At 34.5% G+C, this 10,382-nt stretch overlaps 2 protein-coding genes across 2 annotated transcripts; one reads left to right on the plus strand and one right to left on the minus strand.

Annotated features, from left to right (window-relative positions):
• The first annotated feature begins 5,310 nt into the window (after positions 1 to 5,310).
• Positions 5,311 to 6,567, plus strand: LOC118272000 (putative nuclease HARBI1). Its single transcript, XM_050699110.1, has one exon. It carries the CDS (start codon positions 5,471 to 5,473, stop codon positions 6,539 to 6,541), a length of 1,071 nt encoding a protein of 356 aa, XP_050555067.1. The 5' UTR covers positions 5,311 to 5,470; the 3' UTR covers positions 6,542 to 6,567.
• LOC118272004 (uncharacterized) lies at positions 6,563 to 9,012 on the minus strand. Its single transcript, XM_050698770.1, has 4 exons — positions 8,053 to 9,012; positions 7,880 to 7,972; positions 7,674 to 7,802; positions 6,563 to 6,712 (listed from the first exon to the last, which is right to left on the minus strand). Exons 1-4 carry the CDS (start codon positions 8,314 to 8,316, stop codon positions 6,563 to 6,565), a joined length of 636 nt encoding a protein of 211 aa, XP_050554727.1. The 5' UTR covers positions 8,317 to 9,012.
• Between the last annotated feature and the right edge of the window lie 1,370 nt (positions 9,013 to 10,382).

The following is a 10,382-nucleotide window of genomic DNA, read 5'->3' on the forward strand; positions in this document are numbered from 1 at the left end:
TTATGCCAGCGGGCGAAGCCGGGCATTTATGTTAGTTAACCGTGGATTATGACACGTTCTAATTACGACAAGCTATTTATTATTTTACTGCCTACACTGTTCGTATATTGTGTTCACGTATTTTTACTTCAAAGTAAGGATATTTTACTAACCTACATAGGTATGAACCTGATTTTGCAAATTAGGAACATTTTTATAAGGGAAGCATTAAACTCAAGGACGTTCGGGATGGAAGACTTCTGTCTACTTCACATCTACAGGATACCTATAGGACAATGTTCTGAGTTTCCTCATCCATGTACCTAGAACAGGAAAAAAATATTAAACATCGAATTCCAACTTTAAAAGGAATTGATTACTGAAAGAAATGATAGATAATATTGATCTTTAGGTTCTATACAGGGTTATTTGATCAAACTTAGATATAAAGGGTATTTCTTTTACTAATAAATAAAGAGTGCACTTTGTGCGCGAGTTCGACTATCACTTAGAAGATTTTCTTGTCCAACAAACAACAAAACGTCACGCCTTTTACCCCCGAAGGGGTAGACAGAGGTGCATCTGCACATTACGGCACGTAATGGCACTCTACAATGTACACCCACTTTTCACCATTTCTTTTACCAACAGTCACGAAAATACTTAACTCCGAACTCAGCACTCACAAAATCAACTCTTAAAGACTACACTACACTATAAACGAGCCACAAAAATAATTACAACAAATATAAATAATAATAAGCTCCCATTTTGTTATTAATCTCGGCTGTAAGGCAGAGGACAGACAACGATATTACGCCGTATTAAGTTGCTATAGTAAATCTTCCGGTACAAGACGGGCTTAAGAGTTTTATTGTCTTGTACCGAGGGCACGTCAGTCGGTATGCACTTGGCTTAATAACTCTCTATAAGTGCTCTGAGAAAAATAAAACTTCTTATTAGTTGGGTATGTTTTCTTAAGGTTGGTGGAAAATAAAATGGAAGTGTTTTTAAGATGGTTTTTTAAGCTTAAGTTTCGTAATTAAGTTACTGAACTAATCCGTGTATAGGTTAAGTAACTGTCTGTACTGTCTCATGTGATGGGTGACCGATTTAAAGTAAAGTAAATAAAATTGATAAGCATAACAGTTTGACGAGGAACTCGATTAGTTTCAAGCTATGCTAGGGGCTCATATTCATGAGCTGTAAATAATAAATACAGCAGCGAGAGATATTTTTTTTATAAAAGACTAAAATCGTTTTAGTTCAATATAAGATTTTCATGTTTTCATTAAATTAATTAAAGTTATTTATAAGTACAACGGAGTCTATTGAGTATTCTCAACAGTCGACTATTCAGTGTTTGTAACAAATGAAGAATAACAAACAGATTTCATTCTTGAAGTGGATTTGACTGTTTATTTATAGATATAAATGAAAGCAGATCATTTTTATAGTGTTCTTAGTAATCTTGTTATTTTGTACAGTAGTGTGAACTATACTAGTAACAGGGAAGATGACTATGTTTTATTTTAATGTAGCGTGAACGTCTACTGTAGATTAATTTTAAAAGCATAAAACACGTATTTTTATTTTCTTACGGATAAAATACTTTCGAAGATATATTGATTACAAATAGCTCTCGAAGTGACGTCACTATCTAAGTATAGTTATACTCGTAGACAATGGCGTATTTGCTCTCTCTTTTAAACTCTGATTTTTTTTATCTCTATATTATTAACTTACACGACAAAATACCTTGGAAAGAAAAATACATGGGTCTAATAGCTGTTTTAATAACCAGATCAGACGGACTAAGTCTTATTTTTAATTTTAACCCCTTCCAGTATCATATCCCTATTAATACGTGTTAAAGTTTTTAAAAGTATAAAACCAACTTTTCTTTGTCAAACTAACCACAAAACACATTTCAAAAAATATATTCACACACATACACAAATAGCTCTCGAAGGTTAAACACAGAGGCTGCGGGCTCGCCCCTGCCTATCTGCGAGCTTTAGTTATAACATAACAAGGAGGCCGGCTAAGCCGAGGCTTACGGTAGATTTTATTAATTGACATGACGGTTTTTTTCTCTCTATATCATGTCCAACGAAAAATGGACCCTGGATAAGATAAAGTTTGTTTGCGCTGTGATTTGGTGGGTTAGGTAATTTAGATGTAGATTTAAAGAGGTTTAAAATGTTTTGTTGGTGACTTTTCATGCTGAGTCATAAGTGATTAGTGTAGGATTTTCAGGGAAGACAAAAGTCAAAAGTAATAAATTAATGATTAAAAGAAAATTGGAAAGTAGCTTTTCCTTTCAGGGCGTCGTTTTAGATTTCAAGCATACAGTCTGAACGTTTAAAATTAGATTTGATTGATATAAATTAGATGTCGTAAAGTTAGAATTATACCAGTAACCCTGATAGATAGAAGATAGAATTATATCAGTAACCCCAAGCTCTGATTGGTTGGTTTATTCGAGCCGGCTAATTACAGCCGTTTCGATTACTTTCAACGTAAAGCAAACTCATACTTAGGGCACTAATAGAAGTAGTTACACGGAGTGCAAAGGTAACAATGTTTTATAAATATTTTAAATTAAAATATAGTTAATTAAAATATGACAAAAAGCATTTCAAAACAAGAGGCAGTAAACAACAGCGATAAATGTTAGTATTTACCCCAAAACAGTAAAGATGATTACTAAGCCAAGTCTTCTTGATGAAAAATGTAATCGCACTTTCTTTAATAACCGCCATTCGACGCGGCCATAACTCAGGGCTGATCTTACATCGCCTTAAGATGAACCCTCGGATATGTTACTCTCATTTACGCTCCCACTCCTTGTTATATCTGCGCGTCCATATTTGTAGATGTCTTTGGCAGTTTGTCATGTCGTGTGCGTTTTTTTTGTGGTGCTGAAATTTGTGTTTAGGAGAATTGATGAGGCAATGTTCTTCTTTTAATTGATGAAAAATTGCTATAAATTTTGCAACGTTTCATTTGTACATAGTTGTTCTACATTCACGTTCATTAGTGTTTAACTAAAAAACACGGTGTACCAGTTACTACTAAGCGACGTAGCCCGGCCTAGAGTAGGCTGCGCGACGTCGCCGCGTCTGCGCATGATGAAGAGTCCCTTTCTGACTCGAAACTAGTAGAGCTTATCTCCATTAATATACGTGAGTAAACCGTGATTTTTAGTTAATTTAGTATGTCTCATGATAGTTATTATACTTATTCAATTATTATATTCAGTCAGTTTTAACATGTGGACGATTTATATTAATAATGAATTATCGACAATTCTACCAACAAGTGCCTCATCAGTACACCAATTCATAATTTACACTACCTTTTTCCAACTCATTCAACCAGTTCCTTCCAACAAAGTAGAATTCCTACACTTCATAAAACCACCTCAAAATCAACAAATATCTTAAAAACAATAAGTCACAGTCCACAAAGGCCAGCTAGTCACCTAGTCGGTACGTGTCCCGTTTTTTCCAAAGGACTACAGCGTCGCGGTCGGTGTAATCTCGAATCTCCCGCCGCCAATTTATTTTCATTAGCGATCATCCTCGGTTAATTTTATTCCCTACTTACCCCGCCAAGGATCGGAGACAAACGCTGCGGTGTATGGAGACGGATTGCGGAAAAATAAACTGGGAACAAGCTGACTAAAAACAGTGATTTCTAGTTTTTTAGGAGGTAAAGATTGGATTAAGATTGAAAATGAAGAACTTGATTCAAATATTTGAATTTATACATACATTATGCGAAATTAATGTAAACGTGATATAATAAGTGATAGGTATCTTTACAAAAAAAAATGTCTCTAACATTTTCACCTGGGTCGACAGCCAGACCCGAATCAACAATTTGTGGATCACAAAAAGAGAGTTGCTCCGAGCGCGATAGTTTCCGCATCAACCGTGCAGTCATTAACACATAAAATGTAAAATAATACTACATAATTCAACAAAATCAAATTAAACTAAAACATTTCCGGCATTAAATTAATTGAAACGACTAAATACACAGTAACAAAAATAAGGAACATTTCTTATTTTCAAACAGAATCTGTCTCCACACTTACCCCCAATCCGCTGAAGCCAGTATCCAGAAGCACAGTATCTGTGAGTTGCTTAATTCATTTCCACAGGATAATATTATTTTTTTACTCCCCCGCGCTTTTTGTGATGAGCCACGGCTTATTTTTTATTCATTGGGGTGGATACTCATCTCAATTCATCCTCTCTTGAGTTAGATTGAGGTGTAATCAGTTTGACAGTTGCTTTGTTAAATGCCTTTAAAAAAATAAATGATATTCAATCAAAATATGTCTTTGTTTTGTGATGAACAGATTGTTGTGTGCAATACTAAATGATGTGTTCAATGATAGGCAGTTCGCGGGTACTGTATTAATGGGATTAATCATTTATAGTAGCCCAGTAGGTCTGGTGGACTGCATAGGGGGTATCCGGCTAGAAAAGAAGGAGTAGAAACGGAGTGGTGTTTAGTCAGTAAGAGTCTGAGACTCCCTCTCGCTTCACCCAAGGCGGGAGAAGACACTGGATGATTTTTACATCTCAAAAAAAATCTGCAGTAGGCAGTCACTGTCAGTTAAGTGGTCCAGGCATATTTTGCTTGAGCCTGATGGTACTGGACTTTTAGTGACATTGTGTGATCTATAGCAAATATTTTTGATGATTCTGTGGTACAGTAAAATATGACGACAACGATAATGAATCAGACAGCAAGTGATTCATGAAGATATAATTTGACTACAAGTTTCTAAACAGTAATGTAACTTTTTATTTATTCCTTACATGCATTTTTCAGATCTATTAATAAAACATAATAAGACTATAGAGATTCAGGTTAAGTTATGAAAATATATCTTAGAATGTACAAGGTGAGAGGCCAACGCTGCTACGCCTACGCCTACGCCGTAGCCGAGCTACGAGATGTGTGTTTCACTTTATGGAACTAGGTGAAGGAATATTGTAGCGTGTTTAAAATAGTAAGTATAACATTGGCTTAAAATATTTTTTTTGTGTAAGTAGTAATTCTATGTTAATTTAAGTAAAGGATTATATTGGTTTACGTAATTGTACTTAAATAAAAAAATATGCTAACTATGTTTTAAAACTTTTTACATAAACGGCCTTACTTATAAACGATCACTAAAGTTAAGACACAGTTAAACTACGTATTAAAAAATATTTTAACTCATAAACGATGATTAACGCTAATTAATGTCTTAGCGACTGCTTAAATAGCTGTCAACTTAATTAGTGACGAACCTAGAGTAGGCTTGTTTAAAGACCTTAATTACCAAAATGGCGTCCGAAATTCGTATAAGTCACAGCTGTGGTATATTTCAACAATAACACCACATGCAAACTTCGCATTGAATTGTGTTCTGTTTGCTGGGCTTTGTTCCGCTACTTAGGAAAGTGAAGTGGATAAATATTAAAAAATGGATATATTTGACGACGATAATGAATTACGCACATACCGTGACGAGATAGAAGAAATAAGAAATTTCAGGAATATTGGTTCAAGAAGGAGAGTAAAAATATATAATTCAAGATCGAACCCAATGGAGGAATTGAGTGAAAGCGACTTCAAGCATCGCTACAGATTCAGTAAAGAAAATATGGTAAAAATTATAAATATCTTAAGAAACGACTTGTCCATGGATAGCCGGGGCGGCAGTATACCTGTGGAGTTGCAAGTAATGGCAGCTATAAGATACTGGGGCCGCCATGAGATTCAAGAAGACTGTGCGGAAATTCATGGCATGAGCCAACAGACTTTATCAAGAACTGCTAAAAGAGTTGCTATTGCATTGGCTTCTAAAAGTTCCATTTATATTAAAATGCCTTCAAATTTAAGAGAAGAGACTGAAACTATTCGGAAATTTGAAACAATTTGTGGGTTTCCCCATATTACCGGTGCAATAGATTGCACCCATATTAAAATAAGAAAAGTTGGAGGAGATGTTGGTCAGTACTATATAAACCGTAAAGGACACTATTCTATTAATACTCAAATGGTGTGTAATGCAGATTTGAAGATCTGTGATATAGTTTGCCACTGGAGGGGTAGTACTCATGATGCAAGAATATGGCGTGAGAGTTCCATTAAAAGGAGATTTGAAGAACGAGAATTTAAAGGAAAACTTATAGGCGATGGTGGATACCCTTGTACCCCATATTTACTGACTCCAGTACTGAGACCCCGCAACGAAGCAGAACGGCGGTACAACTATAGCCACATTCGCACCAGGAACGTAATTGAGAGATGTTTTGGTGTACTTAAGGCAAGGTTTCGGATACTTTTGGAAATAATGAGAGGGTCTTTTAATACGATTAAAACGACAATTGTTGCATGTGCAGTATTGCACAATTTAGCAATTGAATTTGATGACACTTTAAGTTATGAAACCCCTTACACAGACAGTGATGAAGACACTGAGGCCATTGAACAGGATTCTAATAATTTGACACACATAACCAGAAACATTTTTATTGAGAATTTCTTTTAAAATACAAATATATAGTTTTATTTAAACATTTTTTAATTTTTTTTCCCAATATTTTTGTTCTAGGTCCAAAATTGCCATTCTCTTCTTATGCAATTCATCCTCCCGTTTTTCTTTATTTTCTTTGCACTTTTTTGTGAGTAGGAACAATTGTTCCTCATAATTATCAGCAATCTGAAAAAGAAACAATAAGATGTATACAGGGTGTCCCTGAAGTCGACGTCCAACGGGCACCAGATGATCAGCAAGGTTCCAACTGTTATCAGAAATATATAAAAAAAAATCTAAGTCCTACAGTTTTTAAATTACAGTGACTTATGTGTTATGCACGAAAAAGTACACCTGTGCCAGTCTTTTGACTCTTGTTGCTATAAATCTTAATTTTTTCGGCTGCAGTCTTCCTTACATTAACCTGAATAGTGCTCCAGTAATATGGAATCATAAATTCTTAGCCAACTGCTTTAGATTGGAAAACATTGTTAGTTTTAGAGGAACCAAAGACTCTGAATAAAATTTTCACCTTACTTTAAGTGACTGTACTGAATAAATTATGTATGGCGCTAGTAATGGCAAATTTCACCAAAGTTGGCGCATTTAATAAGGATTATAAAATGGTATAGCACTTTGCAAATTATTTCTTAAATTCGACACAACAAAACTCCGTTTCGATGAATTTATTTGAACTTACTAATATTTCTTCTAGTGTACTCAAATCATACGTTACAATATATTGCCGACGAAAGCTGTAAGCGAAATCACGGGTAAACAGACAATGTTGTTTGACAAGAGATCCTCGCTGATTTTCAACATGATGATAACAAATAACGTGCAAAGTGCTGTCTAGTGCATACGAGGTTATAACGTATGATTTGAGTACATTAGAAGAATTTTTAGTAAGTTCAAATAAATTCATCGAAATGGAGTTTCGTTGAAAAATCTTTTTTTGTGTCGAATTTAAGAAATATTGTGCAAAGTGCTATACCATTTTATAATCCTTATTAAATGCGGCAACTTTGGTGAAATTTGCCACTACTAGCGTCATACATAATTTATTCAGTACAGTCAGTTTTGTCATTTATGAAAGAAATCATGCAACCATCAGGCATAACCATAAGTACTGTGATTATGATGTTACCTTGTTATTTTGTTTAGGTTTGTGTTTAGGCTTATATAATTCCCTTTTTATTGTGTGTTTCTCTACTTTTGTTGCTGCTAGTGGTGTTGATAAAATTGGATTTTCTTCCACATCAGGAGTATTAGATAACTGAAAAAGGAGAGCATAGTTATTAATGAATATTTTATTATAATGATTTCATTCAGTTGATAGTTGGATTACAGTACCTGAGTTGATTTCTCAGAATCTACAATAATTGCTATTTCTGTGGGAGCTAACCCAGATTCTGACATCATCTTTTCAGTTGCTGTTGACTGTGACTGCAATAGACAATTATTATAATGTATAAATAAATAAATCATACTATGCGACAATATGAAATCAAACTATACATGCATACCTGTTTTATTGTTTCAATAAATATGCTATCACTATCAAAAACATTACTGTCAATCACAAACTCATTAGGCAATGACTGAATTAGTTCGAGATCTTCTTGTGGCGGACTTGGTGGTGGAGGTCCTCCACCAGTCATCTGCCTGGCCCGCCGATACTCCGACTCTCTAGTTTTAACTAGGCCTTTTGTATTACGCCACTGGGTGACAATTTGTGTCATATCCCTGGGCGTTTTATTAAGGCTATTAAAACTGAAAAAGGTTAACATTTATAAACATGAGTGCTTTCCACTTTGGTAGTAGAGATAATGAAAGAAATGAAAGAATTAAAATAAAACAATGCTACCTAGACAATATTTCCTGCCAAGCAGCTTTTTTCTTTGCATTGGTATTTGTAGTAGTGTCTTTTTTTCTATAATATCAATTTTCTCCATTATAAGTTGTCTTAAGATTCTCTGCAAGAAAATAACAAAGTTCAGAGTTAGTACAATTTGGACAGGTATTTTGGTGCAACAAGATAGATACAGTACAAGTAACAATTTTAATATGACAATAACCTTTTCTTCTTCATCCCAGTTTGAAGATCGGGACCTTTTCTTAGCGGATTTCAATTCCATTATATCACTAACACAACAAAAACACCACACCGCTGTATATTTATACAACACCAAAAAATTTGAAATTACCACTCTTTTGACAATATTTGACACAATTTAGAATTTTGACGTTATGATTTTTTAATTTCTCTTTGGATAACAGGAATTTTACCATCACAATGTAGCTTTACGTTTGGTATTGGCAGCGTATAAAATAAAAACGTTATTTAACCATTGCTTAGTTAAGTGACGTGTAAATAGTGTTTATAAGTAAGAAATAGTTAATTGATAATTAAGGAGTTAATGAGTTATTAGTTAATTAGTTGCTTAGCTGTTGATTAGTGGATTTTTATAAGTAAGGCCGAAAATCTATAAGGTACTATTTACCTATCAGTTTACAAATTACAGACTATTACAGAATCTTCCTATAAAACATTCAATACCATAATACCCACCACAAACAATGCAACAAAACAAAACAAAAGAAATAATCTTTTGAAACAAAACAGAATCCATTGAGAACACACTGCAGTACTCGTGTACACGTCGGGCCACAAAACACGGGCCATCATTTTATTCTTGCTAAATCTGTGCTCGAATTAATTTGTCGCGCAAAATTAACGCATGAGTAACGTCGCCCGCCCTGACATCTAGCTAAATCGCACTTATGCAGCGCAACGCCATGTAAGTATATGGAGTTGTTAGTACCGAAATCTCGGACCATAATGGATTTGTATTTTATTTGATATAATTTCATATTTAGAATAAAAATTTTGTGTTAAAGAGAGGATTAGCCGATGTATTTAATAATGGTAACAATAACGTTGTTGTTAAGAAATCAACATTTATGTCATTAGTTTAAGTAAACTAAAACAAAGGCATGCTTAATAAAGTATATTTTATAATTCCTCAATCACAAAATATACAAATAAAATATCAAAAAAGCTTATACATTTCTTTCTTAAAGTAAATTAGAAATAAAATTCGTACTTTCTATAACACTAATGTTACATAGGTATATTATTTATTTATTTACTGTCAGCCAATAACAAGTCCCCACTTAAAGTGCAGGTACACTTATCATTTCTGTGAAATAAATGCAAAAGAGAGTTAGTTTGTTACTCACCTCTTATTTTGTAGCTATATCGTGTCGGTATTAGCAACTCTGTGCACATATAGTTAATTTCGTCCACGGCCCGTTCACCACGTCCTCAGGTGAAAAGATCCCACGGTATGTCTGCGCCTGGTTTAACTGTTTACTATTTTACCGAGCCTCCAACAGTAGCTGCGCGGTTACTGTGAACAATACACGAGGGTTATGTCAAACAGAAGGTGATAAGATGAGAAGCTGGCTTTTGAACGCCATTAGATTTATTATTTAGTTAAATTCGTCAGAGTTTTTATGCTCGTTTCATATTTAACCAAAATAAGAATAACTAAGGAATAGACAAACTTTTTGCAGACTCTTCTGTGTTAATATTTAGAGTGTATAAAGTGCCTTGGAAAAGGTAGATAGACGACCTGATTAAGGTCGCAGGGAGCCGCTGGATGCAGGTCGTTTCCAACCGGCCTATCCGGAAGTCATTGGGGGAGGCATATGATCAGCAGTGGACGTCTTGTGGCTGATATGACGATGATGATGGTGAAGTGTCTTGGGAATCACATCAGGCGACTCGTAACTGTCGTATGAATAGACATCACATTAATCGTTACAGTATCGTACTTAGTTACTTAAAAAT

This window comes from Spodoptera frugiperda, chromosome 15, assembly GCF_023101765.2.
Source record: "Spodoptera frugiperda isolate SF20-4 chromosome 15, AGI-APGP_CSIRO_Sfru_2.0, whole genome shotgun sequence".
NCBI lineage: Eukaryota > Metazoa > Arthropoda > Insecta > Lepidoptera > Noctuidae > Spodoptera > Spodoptera frugiperda.